General features: G+C 38.5%; 3 protein-coding genes and 1 long non-coding RNA gene across 4 annotated transcripts in view; 3 read left to right on the forward strand and 1 right to left on the reverse strand.

Moving 5' to 3' along the window:
• The first annotated feature begins 1,359 nt into the window (after positions 1-1,359).
• On the forward strand, positions 1,360-13,351 carry rlf (RLF zinc finger). The gene is made up of 8 exons (XM_042774026.1): positions 1,360-1,626; positions 5,390-5,544; positions 5,737-5,818; positions 7,204-7,339; positions 7,417-7,619; positions 7,719-7,855; positions 8,003-8,144; positions 8,228-13,351. The coding sequence occupies exons 1-8, from the start codon at positions 1,411-1,413 to the stop codon at positions 13,169-13,171; spliced, it is 6,015 nt and encodes a 2,004-aa protein (XP_042629960.1). The 5' UTR covers positions 1,360-1,410; the 3' UTR covers positions 13,172-13,351.
• A 152-nt stretch (positions 13,352-13,503) lies between these two features.
• LOC122148156 lies at positions 13,504-14,745 on the reverse strand. The gene is made up of 4 exons (XR_006162145.1): positions 14,610-14,745; positions 14,395-14,526; positions 13,766-14,263; positions 13,504-13,641 (listed from the first exon to the last, which is right to left on the reverse strand). It is a non-coding gene; the product is annotated as an uncharacterized LOC122148156 (long non-coding RNA).
• Positions 14,746-14,831: 86 nt separating this feature from the next.
• Positions 14,832-21,326, forward strand: zmpste24 (zinc metallopeptidase, STE24 homolog). The gene is made up of 10 exons (XM_042774027.1): positions 14,832-15,182; positions 15,400-15,546; positions 15,874-15,960; positions 17,906-18,022; positions 18,120-18,272; positions 18,360-18,501; positions 18,610-18,788; positions 18,877-18,981; positions 19,269-19,412; positions 19,961-21,326. The coding sequence occupies exons 1-10, from the start codon at positions 15,075-15,077 to the stop codon at positions 20,183-20,185; spliced, it is 1,407 nt and encodes a 468-aa protein (XP_042629961.1). The 5' UTR covers positions 14,832-15,074; the 3' UTR covers positions 20,186-21,326.
• An 852-nt stretch (positions 21,327-22,178) lies between these two features.
• Positions 22,179-23,232, forward strand: part of atp5if1b (ATP synthase inhibitory factor subunit 1b) — a 1,441-nt gene continuing 387 nt past the window's right edge. Inside the window, exons 1-2 of the mRNA XM_019121346.2 lie at positions 22,179-22,480; positions 22,910-23,022. Of these exons, the coding sequence (XP_018976891.2) occupies positions 22,334-22,480; positions 22,910-23,022 (260 nt within the window). The 5' untranslated portion in view covers positions 22,179-22,333. The remainder of the gene's footprint in view (positions 22,481-22,909; positions 23,023-23,232) is intronic.

Raw genomic sequence — 23,232 nt, forward strand, 5'->3', positions numbered from 1 at the left:
ATGTAAGTCATAGCTAATAGTTGGACTCAAAACTCAAAGTGTTGTGTCCCATAACTTAAAAAAGTATGTTTTATATTTTATTATTATGAGCTTACCATGAAAATTAGCTAGTTATTGAATGCATGGGGAATCCTATCCCCCCTTAAAATAATAATACTGTTTTTTTGCCAGTCAAAAATGCAGCTCATTGTTGTAAAATCATTTTGAACTCACCAGGAATATAATATTCAGTGTCCTTCATTTTGTGTATAACCCGGTTTAAAAAAAATAGTTATATTGCTCAAAATTGTAAACCTTGTTAATGATGGAATATTATTTGTCTAACGTATAATAAACAAGTCTAGAAGTAGTTTGGGTTATTATGAAATTCTACACGAGCCTACTTGACAGTAACTGTGATTTAAGGTGATTTCCAACAGATGGGTGATGGGGATGATGAAAGCAACATTTTATTAAACCGCTGTCAGGTTAGTATGTGAAATTAATATGCTTCTGGGGAACCACAGGTTCCTGGAAAGGATTAAAATAAAGGATTTTTTTTTTTTTTTTTAAAATATTTATATTTTTCAAAATTGTAAAAAAGACGAAGGGGAGTGATATTTCAATGTGGAAAGCAGGAGAAACTTATGAAAAACTGAGCTATATAATCATTGGTCGGCAACTGATGAGAAAAAAAAGACTAATAATTGTTCTGAATACAAGCAGTTCAGATGGGGCTGCTGTTATCTCGGCTTCGATGATTTGTCCAATAAATTCTTATTTTGACTCCTGGAACTCTGCCTCCTGATCATTTTTACTTTTGCAAGAAAAAAAAGACTTTTTTTCCACCACATTACCCACTTCACCCTTTTCACATCATTGTAAGACAAATAATAATAATAATAATAAAATACAAAAAATAATAATAAAAGATCAAATATATCTATCATTTCTTAAATATATTATAATTAACTATAACAAACATTAGGCCCCAAACTTTCTAGCCCCTACTAAATTTACTAATTCTGGGTGAAATAAAATTATGTTTTAATGTATTTACTACTAAACAAATAAAAATAACACAAGCTGTTAAGTAGCAGCCTAGTTGCAGTAGCTAGTCTAGTGAATAAATAGATAGATAGATAGATAGATAGATAGATAGATAGATAGATAGATAGATAGATAGATTTTAGCCATCTAAATTCACAGAAAATCACTACATTGCTAATTTTTCAGAATTTCACAATTGCTCTGAAAATGTGTTTAAGGAATTTAGTCTGTTTCATGCAATCCTTTGACATAAAGGAAATATGAAAACACCTCCTTCTGTAGAAATCCACCTGTATTTGTGAAAAACAAATATCTAAAGCAAGGGGAGAGCTCTCTTCAGTCCCACCTGGAACAGGAGGCCCTTCACAATCACATGACTGCATGTGTGCGTACGCGCCGCGGATGCCAGTGAACATGGCGGATGAGAACGCAGAAGCGGAGCTCGATTTAAGGGGCCGACAGAGCCTGCTGCTCGACGAGGACACATTTTTCGCCATGGAGGGTCTGCAAGCCACCTTTCAGCAACTCGAAGCCGAGCTTAGGCAGCAAGACGTTTCTGAAGAATCGTCCACGGAGTATTGCAATAACTTCTGCCAGGTACGAGCCGCCGAGAACGCAGCATGTATGCGAATTGTTTATATGTAACGAGCTGTGGTGGCTCGCGTTAGCCGACCGAGATGCAAGCTGTGGCTGCGACCAACCATGCGTGGATGTTTTCTCAACTTGTGGGCCGTTTAGTGAGCCATGCAAACGCAAAACTATCACAAGCCAGTAGTGTTGGTATGCACGCCCTATAACCAGCTAATTTTGAGACGTTGCACGCTTTAGGTTGGCATATTTAAGTAGCAAGCTGGTTGTGCTAGCTAGCTGATACTGTATAGCGTGTTGCACGGCTTCCCCTTGCCCTCAGTTTATGCGGCGGATATAAACTTGCTTAAAATTGTGCGTCTGTGGTTTGTAAAACCACGTATTCAAGAATCGGCTGAAGCGGCCTGTTTGGAGCGGGGTTTCCATGCATTATTGGAACATGTATATCTTGAAGAGGGGGTCCAGCGCGTTAGTGGGGTGGGGCTCGGTTGTGTTTATCTCATGCGTGTACTAACTTTGATGCCCCTCGGTCACGTGTCACTTCTGATAAACCTTTGGAGTGTTTGCGTGCTTGAGTCCAAACTCAAACCCATTTTAAGAGACCCAGTTCTCTTTGCATTCACACTCAGATCTATTTTTTAGTTATGATTGGATTTAATTTCCATTCACACCATGTTGTTTTTTGTGGAACCAGCCCACTTGAATATAATTGTTGTATAGTATTGATGATTAGGGCTGTTTTTAATGTTAGAGTAATTGTACTTCCTGTCAAAGTTAACAGCCAGTGAACAATACTTGTTTGTTTTAAGTTAAATTTTTGGCAAGACTAAAACATTATTATTATTGATTTAATTCAGCTACACATAAATAATACATATATTTAGAGAAATTCCAGCCCTATTAAGGTCATCTTTTTACTACAAAAGAGATTAATCTTTTTTTTTTTTAAATCTACTGTACTGTAACTTTCCTCACAGTCCTGTTGAACCCTCAAACCTTCATTTTGTCTGCTTAAGGAATCACATTGAGTTGCATTTGACTGAAGTAGTACAATAGTTGTTGTTGTTGTTGTTTTTTACGCTATCATTTAAAAGTTTGGGGTCAACAATTAATTTTTTTATTTTGAAAGAAATTAGTACTTTTATTCAGCAAGGCACATTAAATTGATCAAAAGTTACAGTAAAGCCATTTACACTGTTACAAAAGACTTTTCTATTTCATAGAAATTCTATTCCTATATTTATCAAAGAATCCTGAAAAACACAAAAATGGTAAGCAGCACAACTGTTTTCAACACTGACGATATTAAATGTTTCTGTATGGCAAATCAGCTTATTAGAATGATTTCTGAAGGATCTTGTGGCACTGAAGACCAGTAATGGCTACTGAAAATTCAGATTTGCCATCACAGGAATAAATTACATTTAAAAAATATTAGAATAGTAAACAGTTATTTTAAATTGTTACAATATTACAATTTTACTGTCTTATGATCAGCCTTGGTGAGCATAAGAGACTTTAAAAATGTAATGACCCTAAACTTTTTAACAAGTGTATATGCTTCTTGTGCCTTCATATTCATAGAAGCTCCGCCATGTGTCATTGTTAATATTGTACAGTAACAGCAGAATTGTTTGATATACTTCTTAAGTGAAACAAGAGAGTGCACTGTGTTCCAATTTGTGTTCTAAACAAACCATACTTCCACTGAACTGGCCTCTGTTTGATTCATTTTAAAGTGGTCCTTGAAAGTTTGGAATATTTGCATGTATATCACAATTAAATGTGAACTGCTTTCAGACTCCTGAATTGAACTTTGTTTACCACAGACAATCTGGATCTAAATTCTAAAAAGAAATGTAACTTTTTCTGGAATGTTAAGTGTGGGGCCTCTTCATTTTGTATTTTTATTAAGTAACTTTTTTTGCAATGTTACTTTGTTGCAGTTTATCTGCATTTTATGAGGTTTTTGTCATTGTTAAAGATTAATAACCGTTATTTGTGACAACATGCAGCAATTAAACAAAGATGTTTTTTATGTCTCCATAACACCATAATAATGCTTGTCTTTCAGTGTTGGTGCTGCACTTGTAATTTGGTCATAACAATCACATTAACAGTATCCTATTGGGAACCTAAAGGACCCATTTAGGTTTAACAGACAACATTTAAAACCTCAGCTCTGCCCCTTTTTCCTCAGCATCTGTGTTGCTCTGGCAACCACTCTAGCCAGTCTCAATCCTGACAGATGTCATATGCCACACCCAACCTTACCTGCCTTAGAAGATATTTGATAATTTACTAAAAATTGTATTAATAAACTGGTATTCACTTTTCATGTGTGCATCATGGGTTCTTCTTTCTGAATGAAAACTTAACCCATGGACAGATGTTTGAGAAGCGGGAAGGAGTTCTAAGTTTTCACCAGAGCAGCCATGTTTTGGTTGAAAACAAGTTGGAACAAGTTTGCTGCTTGCTATAAACCTTGAACTGAACTGCTACTGATATGCTACTGTACTATTGACCCAGTGAGGTCAATAGTACAGTCTTGTGAAACTGCAGATTACATTGTCCTACAGTGTGCTTTTATTATTTAGACTAGGCCTATATAAATATTCTTTACTCAAGATCTGGGTTGAATCTGGTTAACAGGGCTATACCCAGTTTACCCTGAGGAAGCTCACCTAATCTTAGTTTTATAGGTTAAATATGGCATGACATTTCCTCTCTCTTTCTCTATAATAAGATATCAGCTGGGATTTCACATCCTCGAGGCTTGAGGTTTGTGACCGGGGAGTTTGCATGTGTATATGAGGTTATCTGGAGTTGCTCTGTGCTGTAGTTATATCTGCTTTCATCCCTAAGGTCCAATCAGTGCGCCTCAGCCCAGATGGAGTACTGTGGAAGTGATGTATCAGGGGTTTCTCCTCACATCCTCCCTTGTGTGGACCTGTAGGTTTGCAGTAGAGACAGCATGCTAACCTGTTAGAGCCAGGCTCTCAAAAGACCCTTGTTGGCTCTCTGCAGAAGTCAGGCCTCATCCACCTTTTCTTGTTTCTTGAGCGCAATACACTACTGCTCAGAAGTTTGGTGTTTAGAAGATTTTTTTAAATGTTTTTGACTGAAGTCTCTTATGCTCACCAAAGCTGCATTTATTTGATCAAAATGCAGCAAAACAATAATGTCGCGAATATTAATACAATTGAAAGAATACAATTTAAAATAACTGTAAAAATGTATCTTTCGTCCTGTGATGGCAAAGCAGAACTCCAGTCTTCAGAGTCGCATGATCCTTCAGAAATCATTCTAATATTCTGATTTGGTGGTTAAAAGTTTCTTATCAATAGAGTAAACAGTTGTGCTGCTTAATATTTTTGTTGAAACTCTGATACATTTTCACTGTTCTATGATGAATAGAAAGTTTTGTAACATCTTGTGTTAATCTCTTGTAACATTTTAAAAACTTTTACGTTTGAAAAATTAAATGTGTTTTTTTGAATAAAAGCTTTATTTATTTCCAAAAAATGTTTTTAAATAAAGATGATCATAATTTTTGAAAGGTAAGTTAAGTGTTTTTTTGGTTGAACAGGTAGCACGGGTACACAGCCCTTTTTTGTTGTTAGTGTATTTAAATACGTGTTTGACCTCTGAAGAGCAGTAAATTGCACTTGACTATCAAATAAAATCACACAGGAGGTCATATCTGTGTGGTGTTAAAATTGCTTAATGATTATTTTTTTTATGATCTTGTTCATTTCACTTATTCTTGTAGGCTCTAATGCATTACGCTGGAAGCAGGAATTCAGTGGAACATGGATTGCCTCTTTTGGAGGTCTACTGTCTGTCAATCAACTGTTTTGCTGCTGCAAGGCCTCATCTCACAGACGACTCCCCAAATGTTGCCCTTGTACTCAAAAGACTTGCATTGTAAGTGCTATTTTTAGGATGATAATATATAAAGGTAAAAAAAAAAATCATATCCATGATTTATGTCTGCCAATATTTAATTCTTTACACAAACATTTAGAAAAATTTGAATTCTGTCCAGTTTTTTGCTGCTGCAACTGATCATGTAGTTTTTATTGATTTATTTTTTCCAAATGTTGCGATCATCTGCAGGAGTTGCCTTGAATTGTTGTTATCAGTGCCTCAGAATGATATACCTTTGGAAGCATGGCTGCAGTTCCATGGTTCAGTTCAGGTAAGATCAAATTATTTGGTTTTATTGTGCTAAGTTGAATTTATTGTGTGAAATAGATCAAAAGTGTAATTCTTACTGAACATAAGAGGCAAAATGAAGTTTTCTGGATCCTAAAAGATGATGATTCTTATTGTGGAGATTAGGGGAATCTTTTTTAGAGGTCAAACCATAAGTGCCAGGCCCCCTATTGAAGACCATTGTCACAGATGATAGACAGTCTGTACTGGTGTTCAAGGACCAGGGCCGGATTTACACAATTACGCATTTTAGGAACATGCCTATGCTTGCTCGTCCAGGGGGTCCCAAACACAATGAAGAGATATATATTTTTGTTATTCTATGGGCTACCTACAACAGTAAAGAACTAAAACCCCAGAATACATTGAGCAAATAAATATAACAAACAATAGGGTAAAAAAATTACAAACTATTTCCATGTTTTCCACCTTTTTTATGTATTGAAATCATGCTTTCTTCCTCCTGTTATCTCACAGACGCACATACAGTGCAGACACACACTCATGCACACACGCAGAGACGCGGACAGAAACTTGTTGTCAGCGCTGCCCCGCGCATTTAGCAAAGAAATAGTTTCGCAGCTGAAAAGCTACATGACATTTCTCAGTAGCGAGGTTCTTAAAGCAGTTAAACGTAAAAGATTTGTTATTAGTAGACGCTCCTGATGCAGGTTCACAAGCGCTTAATCTCTCTCTCTTGCTCTCTCTAATAAATGCATTAGACTGTATTAATAACCAATGGCTCAAGCCTCTGTTATTAGCTCTAAAAAGACATTTTGGAATTTGCAACAGAAGGTTTGGGTTGAGGTGCGTAAGAAATTAGTTCCACACACACACAATTTCAGGACGGAAACATGACAAATGTCATAAATAAATAATCTGAACAATGTCTTGAGGTGTGATTGTACAGGCAGTTAAAAGAGAAATAATGCACTCCCAAAGTGGTAATGTGGACACGACGCTGGAGCCTGTTAATGGAATGGTCTTTCTCTTTCTGGAGTTCTTTATTGACTGAACGCAAGCTCTTATTGCGATAGAAAACACTAACGGTTTCCACTGATTAAGAAATATTTTTGTTTGCTGGGTTGGTAATATATTAAATGTGTGTGGGGGTTGGGGGGGGTCATTAGACAGGCCTGTCAAGGACATTAGAGAGGCTTGTACTGGTGCATTAAACAGAAAGAGGAACATACCAATTCCCAATGTGAAATTCAAGTTACAATCACCCTGAGCAGTACTGAAAGAAACTAGTGGCATCAGTGTCTGTTTGGTTGAAATTAGCTGCAAGCAGTATGCAGTAAATGTATATTTATTAAAATTTTTATTTAAATTGTTTTTTTTCATGGTGTGGTTTGACTCTTTGTACAGGCGGCCCATGAGGCCATGCTGCAGTATGGCAGCACAGATTTGCATGCCCTGCTGAACATCACAGGTGAAGGTGGAGCTTGGAATAATCCCGTCCTGGTCTCACTTCTTACCTGCCAGTCAACAGACCCAGATGAAGGTGAATAACACTTTATGTTGGTATCTGCTGTTAGACACAGTCAGCTGTTTACTTATCATTGTCTTCTTCTGGAACAGTGAATGCATATCTTGCTTTGGAGGGAGAAGGTTTCATGGAAATGCGCATCAAACACCTGGAGAAAGTAGGGGAGGTAGAGAAAGCGCTGATCCTCAACAAAGCCTGTGCTAACTGTAGCCTCCTGCCTAACCAGTCTACTTTTCGCCAAACGTTTGTCTCCCAACTGTGCCAGCTGCTGCCTAGTGAGGAAGCAATTTTAGAGGTAAAGTTCCCAGTTTTCTTTAACGATTGACTCATAATCACACATGATATTTTTTTTTAAATAAACTAAATTATTTTACTATATCTCCCTTGCTTTGTAATTTCTAGAATAGATGCAAAAGATGTCCTGGACATTATTTGTAACATGGATGCTGAGGGGGAAGAGAGCACAGCCTTCATTCTGTGCACCACTTATTTTACACAGCAGCTACAGCAGGACAACTTGAACTGTTCCTGGTGAGGACCTGTTATATTCAAAATACACTGGACTTTCTTTGTACTTGTATTTAACTTTGTTCACTTGTGAACGGATCATTGAAGATTTAGATTTCCATGTGAATGCCATCTCTAATGAAGTTTCTTTTTTCCTGTGGTGTTTGTCAGGGAGCTAACCCTCGTTTGGAGCAAACTGCAGAGGAGAATTGATGTATCCCTTGAATCATTTATTGAACGGTGCCTCCAGTTTGGAGCCATTGCCAGGACTATCTACCATCTCCTTTTCCTCATTCGTGTAATTCAGACAGAGGTGAATAGACCCGTTTCCTCTTGTTATTCCTTTTAATGTATGTTAAGCTGTTCCTGACATTTTGTCTATTGTATTTTTTTCAGACAATGCAGCTTGGCCTAGCAGTTTCAGTTGAATTGTGCGTGAAGGCTCTTCGGCTTCCAAATCAAGATGTAGATGCAAAAACAATGGTCTGCAAAGCTGTTGCCTGTCTCCTCCCTGATGATCTGGAGGTTATACGGGCTTGTCAGCTCACAGAATTCCTCTTATGTCCTGTTCAGGAAGCCTTTGATGTCCTTGAGGAGCTCTACACACGTCCTGATCAAAAATATGATGAGGAAAATGCCATTATCCCAAATTCCCTGCGTTGTGAGCTGCTACTTTCTCTGAAAGCACACTGGCCCTTTGACCCTGAATTCTGGGACTGGAAGACATTGAAGCGGTCCTGTATTCAGTTACTGGGACTGGAACCTGAGGAAGAAGTAGAGGATGAAGCAGTACCTGAGGAGCTGTGTAATGCTAGAGAAGTTTTGAATGAAGAGGCTGGGAAGGAGGAAGAAGGTGATTCTGAGATTAATATATTTAGCAGCACTGAGCAAGAGCAGACAGTGGAAAAAACAGAAATTGAAAAGGGGCAAAAAGACTCAGAAGATGTCTCTAAGAGATTTGACAAGCATGAGAAGAATAAATTTGTCTGTCAGTTATGCCAGAAAGAAGTGGTTGAGACACGAATCTGTCAGCATGCCAGAAAACACATGGAAGATGATGTGTGGACATGCCCTGTGTGTCTACAAAAGTTTAAAAGTAAAAAGGAGTTTGAGCCACACTCCAAAAAACACATTCAGATTCCTGCAGAGGGTCACTGGAAAAAGAAAAAAGTGAAGAAGAAGGTGGACCCAAAACAATATTTCAAGGAGGATAGTTTTGATGAGTTAGAGCCGGGTCAAATTCCTTTGGACCCTTCTCTTGCCATGTACTATCAGTCCACCCATGACCCTGTTGTATTAGAACATATATTAGAGAAAGCTGCCAGTGTGCCTGATAAGGAAGTAGAAAATGACTGCATTACATTTGACTACATTAAAACACACTATAAGTTACAGGATCGTGATGTTTACCAGTGTCCTGCCAGTAACTGCTCAAGAAATTTTAAACTTTTCAAATATTTGGGTGTGCACATCAAAAATGAACATGATAGTGAAGATCCCAGTCTGAAACATTATCTGGAAATGAAAGACCGTCGGGAGAAGTGCACTTTCTGCCGGAAGACCTTCATGACTGCCTTTCACCATCGCCAGCACCGCTGGGTCCATTATGGAGATCATCCCTACATATGTGTGGTCACAGGTTGCGGTGCCCGTTTTGACACCACCAATGAACTTGTATCACATAAGCATAGTCATGGGTTCCATTTGTCTTATGGCTGTGAGCTGAAAGGCTGCAGTTTCTCCTATTGTGACCTTGGGCAGCTCTACCACCATGAGGCACAGCACTTCCGCGATGCTGCTTACACTTGCACCAGCCCAGGGTGCAAGAACTTTTTCTACTCTCGCAAAGAATTTCTTCAGCACTTGGCAACCCATGGCATCACCTTTACAGAGAAAGACTTTGAGACACAGAGAAAAATGAAAAGAAAACTCTTGCTCCCAGTTATGGAAAGCGCTGGGTCAAAGGTGGAAGTAGAGAATGGCATCACAAAAGGTTCAAGTTCTTCACAGCTCTTGGCCAACAGTGAATGTAAGGTCTCATTGACATGTGTTGCTGTCTGCTTTGATGGTAGAAAATTTACGTGTGGCTTAAAAAGTTGTGGAAGGACATTTACTACTGCAAGAGAACTTCAGAAGCACTTGAGAATTGCTCATCCAGACGAATTAAATGAGGAGGATCAATTATGCAAGAAGAAAGTACAAGCAAAGCATTCTAAGACTCAAGCCAAAGAATTGCAAAAAAATGGTCAGGATAACACTCTAAGAAGGTCATCAACAGAGGAATCTAATCACGAAAAGGCTCCCTCACCTGCTCCCGAGTCCATAGATTGTGACGCAACCATTTCAAATGTGGAACTTGGTGCAGCACTAACTGAGATCATGCTTGGATTGAATCAACTAAGCCTTAATTCTCCAAGCACCAGATATGCTATGCGTAATTCACAGAGCACTTGTACACCCACCTTGAAACCAAGGTCACCTGCCAAAGCAGCGAACAACACAAATGAGGTGAGAACTCAAGTATCAAGTAGTGATTCAAAGAAGCTGCCAAGCAAGCCAGAATCACCACAAACACGTGATAACGTTAAAGACTCTGAGAAGGAGCAACTTCAAAGCGAGCCCTCAACCAAGCCTTACACCTGCGAAGCCAAAAGCTGCCACTACCAGAGCATTACCAGTTGTGCTTTAATGCAGCACTACATTAAAGTTCATGGTTACTCTGAGGAGAAGGTTAAACAGATGGAGGTGTTTCAGTCTCAAAGATTCAAGCCAGACGGCACTGAGAATTCTGTTTTGGAGGACAATCAACCACATAGCGAGTTCCTTGTGCAGGCCACAACGAAACCTTACACCTGCGAAGCTAAAAGTTGCCGCTACCAGAGTGTTACTAGTCGTGCTTTAATGCAGCACTACATTAAGATTCATGCTTACTCTGAGGAGAAGGTGAAAGAGATGGAGGTGTTTCAGTCTCAAACATTCAAGCCTTTCAAGTGCCATCTCTGCTCCAAGAGCTACAGAAACAAAAAAGAATTGAGGATCCACTATATACAAATGCATCACATAAATAAAGCTGTTGTTGAGCAGATGAGCTGCTCTTTTAAAAGGAGGCTAGTTGATAAAGCACCCGTGGTGTCATCGTCTAAGGTGAGGAACAGGAAGAAGTCTTTGAAGATGGATGATGTTAAAACCCAAAGACGAGAAAAACACCTGTGGCAACAGAAATGCCAAAAACAAGATTATCGGTTATGGAAGAGCAAACTTAATAGGAAAAATGGGCAAGCTAAAGTCGAAGAGAAAATCCAAGTCCCTTCTGAAACTGATGCTGATGTAAAACACTCAAATGTTGATGTTAGGGGAAGTCGCCGCTTAGCAAAAGGGAATCTGAGCTACATCCTCACTAAATACAATAAACCCTTTCACTGCGTCCATAAAAACTGCAATGCTGCCTTCAATAATCAGAATGCCCTTGTTGGCCACCTTCAGTTGGTGCATCACTATAACCGCTCACAGTTGTGCTTCCCATGTGAACACAAAGGATGCGATAAGCAGTTTAACAACTTGTCTAGTCTTACTAAACACTACCGTAGAGAGCACAACTTTAACAAAAAGAAAATTACATCAAAAATGCCCTGCAAGTCTAAGAACATTACAAAAAGACAGATGGCTTCATCAGAGGAGCCCATACCTAGGTTCAAGTGTACCTATGCTAACTGCAATGAGTCCTACCACCTCAACAGCAGCCTCTTGCGTCACACAAGTCAATTTCACCAGAACCAGGCTCCTCCTAATCTAGCTGCTACATCTGCAAATGAGTTTAAATCAAGCTATAAAAAGCATGTGTTATATAGGCACTGTGATCCTTCTGATTCCCTTGTGGTGCATCTCCAGAGTACACCTAAAAAAGATGAGTCAAACAGTGGATGCCAAACGAAGTTAATCATCTCACCTTCTTCCCAGTCGTTAAAAGATTCACAAAAGTCGCCTCACAAGCAACCTTTGAGATGCTGCCTCAAAGATCAGGAAATTTCTCAGTCTGATGAGAACTTTGAGTCAATTGAAGAAACTGCAGAGGAGGAGCTGGACGAAGTGCCTAAGACACTAAAAATCAAACTAAAAAAAGGATTTGACATGATTGTCTTCCGAACACATGAGGAGGCTTTGCAGATGTGTCAGGACCGCTGCCTTCCTGTGGCATTCCCTTGCATGGTACAGAATTGTGACTCCGTAGTCATGAGCATGCATAGTTTGAATCGACATTATATTAGGGTTCACAAATTTAAACGCAAACAGTTGACTGAAAATAAGGACAAATTATGTTACACTGCTGAAAAGTTAGAGGAGATAATACAAAAGAAATCTGCGGTGTCTGCTATCCCTGATTTAACCAGAATTCCAAATGGCGTCCTCAAAATGGAGTATCAGTCCGAGCCCGCGACTCCAGGTGGCCCATCACTGCCAATGAGTCTCCATTCGATAAAAACTGAATCAAAGGGGCAGGAAGTGATCGAGTTTTCAGGGGAGCAGCTCCCCGACAGAAGTTTGCTTATTGCTGCTGAGGATTTGCTCTATGGCTCCCCGAAGTCAAGTGGGCACCCCGAAGAGTCTGTTTCCGAGGAGAGTCCTAGGCACAAAGACAGGTCAGAGTCGGAGTTAACTGCACCTCCCCTCATTCGCCCTCCACCGCTTGACCTCTCTCCACCATCTACCCTCAGAATCGCTGTTGATGAAAGTTCATTTGAACCCTCTGGTAAAGACAGTAAATCTATTAACATTCCTTCTACCGTTTCCATATCAGTTCCCACCCCAACTCGGCAGCCCCTCAGACGGAAGAATGAACTGTCTGAACCACCGCCTCCAGCCCCTCTTTCACCCATCCCAAAGGACCCTGTAATGCACAGTCTAGCCCCACGAGCTTTTGACATTGGAAATTACAAACCCATGGGCTTTGAGTCGTCATTCTTGAAGTTCATTAAAGAGAAAGACGAGGAGATCAAATTTGAAAATCCGTGGACTGCAGTGGTTACTAATCCTTGTCTCAAACCTGAACCACCTCGCCGCCGTGATTTATTCCGACGGAACTGCTCTGTTAAGGAGAATACTCAAAGAGGAGCCCCAATCTCTCGAAGCCGCAAGATTCGCTCATCCCCTCTGAGGCACTTGATGAATAAAGGAGAGTGTACCTCTATTCAGAACCTCCGTCTGATTTTGGAGAGAGCTTTAGGGGGCTGTGGGGACCAAGCTATAAAACAACTTCAATTCTTGAAGCCTGTGGTGGTTCTAGAGAGGCCAAAGTCCTTTGCTTCCATTCTCGATCTCTTACCCTCTGAAACTAAAGCATAAGCTTCTGTTGGGTGCCAAGGCAGTTAAAACTCTTGCCCACTTTTTTTATTTGAGAGACTTTCATAGTATTTTTTTATATCATTGATACAGTTTTGATTCTTTGCTGCCAGGGTTAGGTACCTTAAGTTGTGAATGTTTATATCTGTAAATATGGTCAAATAAAAAAAGAACAACAAATGACTTCGAAAATGCATATTCTGTTTTGTATACACATCTGACCAATCATTGCAAATGACTCCAAAGGATCCACATCACATTGAATTGGTTTTATACACACTAAGAATTAGAATTGCAAATAAATTTATTCAAGTTACAAATTAAACGGGGACATCATTCGTTGTTTATGAGTCTTACAAAAATGTTTGGTAATCTTAAAAGCCTACATGTTGATATTCATCCTCAAATGGCAACCCCAAAAACTCTAACTATGCAGTATAGGCTTTCATTCTCCCGTGGTACCATGCAACTCCCTGTGGGAAAACAAAAGAATGTTTCCTATAAAGCAAATTCTCAATTATGCTTGGATTTGGACCTTTTTGCTTCAAAGAAAGAAAAGCAAATCTGAAATACTTGCCCAGTTTTCCAATGTCTTACCATCAATACTGTTGTCCCAGAAACATGAGCCGGCAGTGTGCAAACCTGCCCCATTTTTTTTGTAGTAAGAATCATGTCACTCGGTGAAAAAACAGAAGAGAATGAATTTGGGGGGAAATTACAGGTTCCATACCTTTACATTTGTATTACTGTAGTTTAAATGGCCTGTTACCATACCCATGTACTTGAAAGGCTTTCCTAATTTAGTTAGCTGGCTTAGGCTTGACTACAATGCTTGACATTGGTTGATTTTACTGACGCTAAGAGCGGTTTCCAAAGGTGCTTTCAACAGTCTGTTGTCAAAAGACCCCCATAATACTAGTGATTACTGCAAAGTATGACATTTATAATTTAATTTACAATTCGAAGTTTTCACTCATACGGTCAAAGTAATTGAATCGATAGTTGAAGATTGAATTCATATCTACACAGTGAGGTCATGTAGTAGATTGTTTCTTCTTTGATTACTGTGGTAGTCTCGTCCACAACGAATGTAGTCTGTGAATGAAAATATAAGATTGCAGTTATGCAGTATGAATGAGAAAAAGGAGTATTTCTACTACATGCATTTAGAAATAGAAATCACAACTCCACTACCTAGTAGTTATTATCATTTTTGTGTGGATTACCTCCTCTGCAGACTGATCCTCGTCCATTGCTCGACTTTATCCCGAGTGTTTTGTAGTTTTTATGGAGACAGACCAGGGTCACTCTCTGGATAGTAATCACGGCCACAGACTCGCTGTTCTTCATTCTTTGGCCTGTTTTCGTCTCACAAAGCGTTTTTGTCGAGTATGAAAAAATATAGTCGAGAAATACATTTATTTATCTACATGCCTTTTACCTTTTTTTTCTTTCGTCAACTCTCTCCTTGATGTAAGCTTGTACTCAAACAACTTGCATATTATTTCTTTGGTGTATTTAGCCCTGACTTTTGTCCGTATCAATTTTAAAATTTAGTTTATCTAAACATAATGTTTGATTAACCTGTATCTGTTTGTATAAATAAGTCAGGAACCCGTTTCGTTATGCTGTTGTGTCCGATCGAACACAGTTTCTAGTTACACCCTATTTCCCATGAATGGGAAAGGACGTGATAAAGCAGAAGTTATCGTTGTTTATGCATCCCTGCATGTCGTTTTAAATATATGGACTAAACACATACACATTCTTGTAAGGTTCAAGTCTCATATTGGGTCGGAATAGGTACGAAGATTATCTGTTGTCTTGAATGACTATCAGACAGCGGAATTACTGGAGATCCCGAAGCTAATTAACGGTGCCAACAAATAACTGCCAAGCTGTAATAATGCTGCAGGAAATTCTCGCATTACCAGTTGAAGACAAAATCTTTTACGCTGTCCTGGTCTTCTCATGGACGGTGTATATTTGGGAGGCCTACCTCGCATGTAGACAGGTGAGTATGTGCTTAGTGCTTATCTTGGTTGTGTTTTGGGAAAACATTAAAAGGCAGACACTTTATGCCTTTATGATGTTCTGTTCTAATTTGTAGACTTTGTTAAAATTCAAATTAATATCACCCCTTAAAGTTTTGTGCAAATGCATTGTGATGTACTGAAATGATGAACTACTCTGGACCCTGTATAAACCAACACACGTTTTGCCTTTCACAGAGGGAGATCTACAGAAGCACAACGCATGTGCCCACTGAGCTGGGCAAGATAATGGATTCAGAGACCTTTGAAAAGTCTCGCCTCTATCAGTTGGACAAGAGCAACTTTGGCTTCTGGTCTGGACTCTACTCTGAGGCAGAGGGCACGGTGAGCTTCATCTCAATTTCAAAGTTTTAAATTAAAACAGCCTCGTAAATAGTGAAGTGATTGTTTATTTAATTATATTTTTGTTAATAATTTCTCTTTTTTTGATAGATTGATACTTTTTGTTATTTAACCAAGCATAAAGCAGATATCTTAACATCTGTAGGTTTCAGTTGCAAGTTTCTCATGAGTCCTCCGGGAGGGAAAAAATGCACCTTATGGTTTCGTTTGAATTAAGACTGCAAACTCCATTCGAGAGTTTTTTTTTTTCACCCCACTTGCATTTGGGTCTTCCTCTTTGAGCATGTTTAATTTATTTCTGTTTTGTAGCTGATTTTGCTCCTGGGAGGAATCCCGTTCCTCTGGAAAGTGTCAGGGATTCTCACAGCTCGTTTTGGTTTTGGTCCAGAGTATGAGGTAGGTATATTCTCTGGAAACCTTTTTTGGTCCTCTGGAAAGAAATAAAAAAATAAATAATTATCTATAAAAAAAATATTTAATATATATAAAATATAATATAATATAATATAATATAATATATAATATTTGTAGAATTAGTTCTGATTAAATATGATGCTAGTTCTAACAGGTAATCCCTTTTGTTCTCAAATGTCAGTATACTTTTTCTCATGTTTATTTGCTGAACTTCAGCTGAATTAGACTCTGTGAAACTGAAGGCTGGAATACACTGCACAGCTTTGCGAGCAAATTTTAAGATATTAGGCATGATATGCTTTTTGATTTTGTGAATGGTGACGGAAAAATCTGGGCATCACACATTAAACAACTGAGGGTCACACTCTACCAGACTTTTAAGTTGTTTTGAACACAGCAGGCTAACACAGAAACATGTGACTTGTTGCTAGCAGATGCATAGATGCATGTGTTCTAAACCTGGCTCAAAATATCAAACATGTATTATATTCTCAGACTGGATGAAATCATAGTTTGGAGCTAAAAAAAAAAAAAAAAAAAAAGAGTCTGTGCCCGTCTTACAATACAGTTTTCTGTCTGGCCAAAATCTGATTTTTGGCTGATAGCGTTGACTTCTCCAGACTGCAGAAACCATGAAACCGGCTTACTACATGCTGAACAGTGTGCATTATACACTGTGAAGCAGTAGAGATTATCCTTGTATCACATGACCTCATCATGTAGCTTGTAAGTGGTGTCCAGTTAACATCTTGAAAACAAAATGGTTGTTTTAATTTAAGGATATTTTATGTGAAAATGTTATTAGTAAAAAAAAAAAAAATTCTTCAATGTGCATACTACAGGTGCATTTCAATAAATTAGAATGTCGTGGAAAAGTTATTTTCTTTCAGTAATTTAACTCAAATTGTGAAATTAAATAAATTCATGGCACACAGACTGAAGTAGTTAAGTCTTTGGATCTTTTAATTGTGATGATTTTGACTCACATTTAACAAAAATCTGCCTCAATTCGGCGTGGCATGAAGGTGATCAGTTTGTGGCACTGTTGAGGTGGTATGGAGCCCAGGCTTCTTTGACAGTGGCCTTCAGCTCATCTGCATTTTTTGGTCTCTTGTTTCTCATTTTCCTCTTGACAATACCCCATAGATTCTTTATGGGGTTCAGGTCTGGTGAGTTTGCTGGCCAGTCAAGCACACCAACACCATGGTCATTTAACCAACATTTGGTGCTTTTGGCAGTGTGGGCAGGTGCAAATTCCTTGACATGTCTGTTTGTGGTGGCTCTTGATGCCTTGACCCCAGCCTCAGTCCATTCCTTGTGAAGTTCACTCAAATTCTTGAATTGATTTTGCTTGACAATCCTCATAAGGCTGTGGTTCTCTCGGTTGGTTGTACAACTTTTTCTTCCATACTTTTTCCTTCCACTCAACTTTCTGTTAACATGCTTGGATACAGCACTCTGTGAACAGCCAGCTTCTTTGGCAATGAATTTTTGTGGCTTACCCTCCTTGTGAAGGGTGTCAATGATTGTGTTCTTGACAACTGTCAGATCAGCAGTCTTCCCCATGATTGTGTAGCCTAGTGAACCAAACTGAAAGACCATTTTGAAGGCTCAGGAAACCTTTGCAGGTGTTTTTTTGAATTGATAAGCTTATTGGCATGTCACCATATTCTAATTTGTTGAGATCATCACAATTAAAAGAACCAATGACTTAAACTACTTCAGTCTGTGTGCACTGAATTTATTTAATACACAAGTTTCACAATTTGAGTTGAATTACTAAAATACATGAACTTTTCCACGACATTCTAATTTATAGAGATGCACCTGTATATACTACATAATTAAAAGTAATTTTATACTACTATGTTATTCTGAACACATCCAAAAGGCACTGCATTATTTAAAAAGGTCTTCTTTCTTTCAGATCTCACAGTCTTTGGTGTTCCTGATGTTGGCGACTCTCTTCAGTGCTCTCACTGGCCTTCCCTGGAGCCTCTACAACACATTTGTTATTGAGGAGAAGCATGGATTCAACCAACAGGTGGATAAAGTCTTGCTCATATCTATCACGGTCATAGCAGGAGTAAAGCTAACTAAATAAAATATACTGAAATGTCTCTTCGGTCCCTTCTTTACAGACACTGGGTTTCTTCCTGAAAGACGCTCTCAAGAAGTTTGCTGTGACTCAGTGTATTTTGTTGCCAGTGACATCGTTGCTCCTCTACATCATCAAGATCGGTGGTGATTACTTCTTCATCTATGCCTGGCTCTTCACACTCATCGTCTCACTGGTCAGTTTTACTGGCTTTTGATGAATGTTGTCGTCTATGAGTAAAAGAAAAAGTGAATTGATCTGTCCCTCCCATTTTGCTCTGCAGATTCTGGTGACTATCTACGCAGACTACATCGCCCCACTGTTTGATAAATTCACTCCACTGCCAGATGGAGAGCTGAAGAGTGAGATTGAGAGCATGGCAAAGTCCATCTGCTTCCCCCTCACCAAGGTCTATGTAGTGGAAGGTACAGCAAGCCATAATCATCTTTTCATTTGTATTACTTTCTATAGAACTGTAATTGTACATGAATATAATCTCCCTTCCCCTAATATATGTGTGCTCTCTTTTCTAGGTTCAAAGAGATCTTCCCACAGTAATGCCTACTTCTATGGTTTCTTCAAAAACAAGCGCATTGTGCTGTTTGACACGCTGTTGGAGGATTACTCCCCTTTAAATAAACCTGGAGAGAAAGAGCCAGGAACGGGAGAGGAGAATGAAGCGGCGGGCAATGAGAGCAAATCTAAACCAAAGGTCAGAGGGTCACTGCCAGATCAATAACGAATTAGATGAAAGGCTGTTGTGTTTTTTTTTTTTTTTAAACATTTTTGTCTGTATTCAGAACAAGAAACAGGGCTGCAGTAACCCTGAGGTTCTGGCAGTTCTTGGACATGAACTGGGACATTGGAAACTAGGCCATACAGTCAAGAACATTGTCATTAGCCAGGTGAGTTGCTTGCGGTGTTGCTGTGCTTTACTGCTTCAACTCCAGTATTATGGATTCCTAAAATTATATTTGGTATTTTTTTTCCCTTCCTATTTCTTCCTGTTTTTTTCCCCCTTCCGATCAGTTGTTTTTGACACTGTACATTTCTGCAATGTTGTGAAGGTAGAATCTTATTAGGTTGAACAGTCGCTGATGAAAACATAAGACACCATAAGCAAACGATTTTAAGAGTGCATGAACAGAGGACGATAATTTGAGGATGTTAATAACTCCCTGTTTCTTTACAGATGAACTCCTTCCTGTGCTTTTTTCTTTTTGCTGTCCTGATTGGACGAAGAGAGCTCTTCATGGCATTTGGTTTTCATGACACCCAACCAACTCTTATCGGGCTAATGATCATCTTTCAGTTTATCTTCTCACCTTACAATGAGGTAACACTTGCATTTCTCTCCTAACTTCTCTCTGAAAAATGCATTGGGATTTGTTTGCCAACTATGCACATTCTGTGTAAATATTTTTGCTTGGAAAAACATGTAGGACATTACAGTACATTTGTAAAAGACATGGTCATTTTCTGGGTAATCAAGTTGTGTATACAAAGTGTCATATACCCATACTAGACTAGAGCATTAGCATTTATTAAAAGACAAGGAACCACCAAAATGCACAATACTGTAGCGCTAATTTGTCTGTAAAATATGTTTTTGGCCTGCCCGATTTTTATTTTTATGAGACAATGATTTTTAGAACTTATTTTATAAGATGGACCCAGAAAAAAATATTTATCACAAGTACATTTAAAGAATCATTTATAAAGTTGTATATATAAAAACGAGTCTACAGTTGTATTATTTGTTAAATTTGCCATGTAATAGCCTGGAAAGCTGATATGGCAATAAATTTGAAGAAATGTAAATACAACCATTTTCTAGGTATTCCGATTTATCTGATCCAATTCATCTTCTTTTTCCCAATTTAGTTGCTGTCGTTCTGTTTGACGGTGTTGAGCCGAAGGTTTGAGTTTCAGGCAGATGCATTCGCGCGCAGTATGGGCCGATCGTCTGAGCTGTACTCTGCTCTCATCAAGCTCAATAAGGACAACCTAGGCTTCCCTGTAGCAGATTGGCTCTTCTCTATGTGGCATTACTCCCATCCTCCCCTGCTAGAGCGGCTCAGAGCCCTCACTGGACCCAAGCAAGACTGACGGCTTTGCAAGCGGGTGCCACGTTCACCACTCGCTCCCCCGAGAAAGGGTCTCCGCCGGCCTCTATTGGCCATCTGATATTGATGCCTATTTCTCTCTCCTTCCCTTTCTTTTATTTCCATTCCTCTTCTTAAGTGTTTAACTCTGCCATTTGTTTGTTATCGCCCTGCAAAGAAGTCTAAATTGTTTTTAGATGGCTTCAGACAACTCCGTGAACAAGATGTGTTTTGAGTCTGTGCTCCAGTATGCCTTTTGCATGCATACAGTATGCGTTTGTTTATACATTTTAACTGTGAATTGTTCCCTTGGGTTCTTTAGATCCATGTATTTCGACTTTAATTTAGTGTCATCCACTTGAGCCGTGAGAGAGAGGAGGTTAAAACATCTCAGAGGGGCCCTCAGCAACATATGAAACCAAAAGATTGTTGCATTTAATACTGAGTGCCAGCTGGTGTATTTTAAATAATGTCTGTCTGCAGTATAGTCAGGTAAAATGAAATGGATCAGATGAAAGCTGTTATGTACTACCCAATGAGACTGGTAATCTGAACTTGTATGGCTCAGTTAGGCCAATTAAAATGTATTTTTCAATTTTAGTTCTTTCAACCTTTGTTTTACCAATTAAAGGGTTTGAATGTTTGTGTAAATATATTATTTTTTGTGAAATATGAGCAACATATAAGGGCAAGGTTTGACTTAAATATTTAACGAGTGGTTAGAAATTTAATTTTATTTAGTTAATTTTCCATCTGTCCCTGAGTGTGCAAAAAGTTGCTATGAGAATGTGTAGAAACAGTATGCTGTCACATTACCTCAGAATTTAAACCCTTGATAATATCAGAGTTCTGCTGGTGCATACTGCATTTATGATGATTCTTGTGGGTTTTCACATTAAGAATGTTAAATTTGGCATGCAATCTTGTCAAAATGTTGAACTCTCAAGGCTTTTACGGTAACTGAAATGTTAATGGATTAACGCAGAGAAGAGTCCACGGAATGCCCACCTGTTGAAAATAAACTCTAAACCATAACAAAACCCATGTTCAAATTTGTTCCACCAGGAATATATCTTGTGACATCTGGAATGTTTGGACTGGAAAGATGAACTTCTGCATCACAATGAATAAAACAGATCACAACAGCTTTGGTGTAAGCTTGTTTAATGTTTCCAATCAACTTTTTTATTTTTTTGTAATTTGCAGGCTCTTTAATTGCTTTATTCACATCCTTTAGGGGTACTAAAAGATCAAGGAGAAAAGCATTGGTACATTTACACTGCACAAATTAAGTTTTGATTTACATAATTTTGTTTGTAGTATTTTCAACAAATGTATATTTGCTCTTCATTAATTTGCATAGACAGATACATGTATACAGCTGCAATAACTATTATTAAACCCCTGTGGTTAATATTTTTACAAATCTAAGCTTTTCTGATGATCCAGGGTGTCCCCCCCCCCATTTATAGCAGTATATGGCACATTAAAAGTGATAGTCAGTCGTTGTAGAATGTTTTTGAGTGGCTGTTCAATCTTCAGATTTTAATCTCATTAAAAATATTTGGTGGGATTTTAAGAAAGCCGTGGAGATATTTCTTTGATTTGGAAGCTTTTTTTTTAAAGCAATGAATGGGCCAAGATTCCAGTAGAGAGGTGTCAGGAGCTTGTGAGCATTTTAGGCGCTGTTTATTATAGGTTATTGTAAGAATAAAATATTCTATACAGAATTAAATTTTGGGGGGTTGAATACATTTGTACATGGATGTTTAGAGTCGTATTCCTTACTCCCAATCACTCAAATAATTTTAATAAAGTTTTTAATAAAGTTCACGGCAGTAGAATGTCTTGCAGGTCGAAGGGGTTGAAAATATTTTGATTCCAATTGTAAATGGATGCGAAGTTACATAGATGCATAAAACAATGTAATATTCTTGTTTTCGGTCAGTGCGCACGTCAGCGAGCGTACCGCTATTTACCGACTGTACCATTGTGAGTGCCTTTAAAAATATCCTGTAAGCTCTCGGATTGTTTAGTACAATATTTAAAATAGAATAGTCTAACTTTATAAATGACCCTAGAATTAAAGTGTATGTGAGTGAGTTAACACAGCGCGCTGACCATTTTTATTGGTATTTGTTTTGCTATAATAATGGTAGCTTCCTGTTTTGAGCCCACACTAGACAGGAGCTTACGCTTATGTCACTGCACGCATGAGCGTCTGAAGAGAATGGCGAGGTTTCTAAACCGTAACATAAGGACTGTTTTGACCACACAGATCAGAATGTCGTCCGACCAGGTACATATGTATAAAATATTTTAACCCAGTGATTTTTAACACACTAAAGAAAAAATAAACACCGTTCAGCACGCATTATTATCAGTCTGTTGTCATGTATTTCGTCACCTGTGCTGGCTTATTAAATACGTCATATGTACTTTTATCATACAGCGTTGATTAAAAGTATCAGGCTTTTTTTATGCAATAACTGGAGCGCTTTCAGAATGCCCTTGTGTTCTGACCCCTTTGTTTACGTTCTGGATAATTCTCATTCTTTGAGCTTTCAACTGGAGCAGTACAGCACATACAAATTTATATATAAATAAATGTATTATTATATATGTATGTATGTATGTATGTATGTATAGCTCAAAATGTGTGCATATTACTAATTCCAGGTAGAGTAATAAACTATTGTGTCTTGTGCAATCTGTCCCTCTGATAAAGCTAGGAGAACTGGGTAAAGGTGCTGGCAAAGGAGGTGGTGGTGGAGGTGCGGTGAGGGAGGCAGGAGGTGCCTTCGGGAGGAAACAAGCAGCTGAGGAGGAGATGTACTTCAAGTGAGTGCTTTTGCTCGATCCCATTGTGAATTTCATCCGTCACAATAGATCTCTACTGCTTATATGGCTAATAGCAAAATCAGCCCTCTCAGTACTTGATTCTGCTATGTGCAGTTATAAAGATCACACAGTGTTATATGCACTGTTTTACTTTAGAAGGATTTATTTGCAGTTATTTACCAATTTGAAGCCACTAAAAAAGCACTTTTA

This window comes from Cyprinus carpio, chromosome A17 (assembly GCF_018340385.1).
Source record: "Cyprinus carpio isolate SPL01 chromosome A17, ASM1834038v1, whole genome shotgun sequence".
In the NCBI taxonomy this organism is placed as follows: domain Eukaryota; kingdom Metazoa; phylum Chordata; class Actinopteri; order Cypriniformes; family Cyprinidae; genus Cyprinus; species Cyprinus carpio.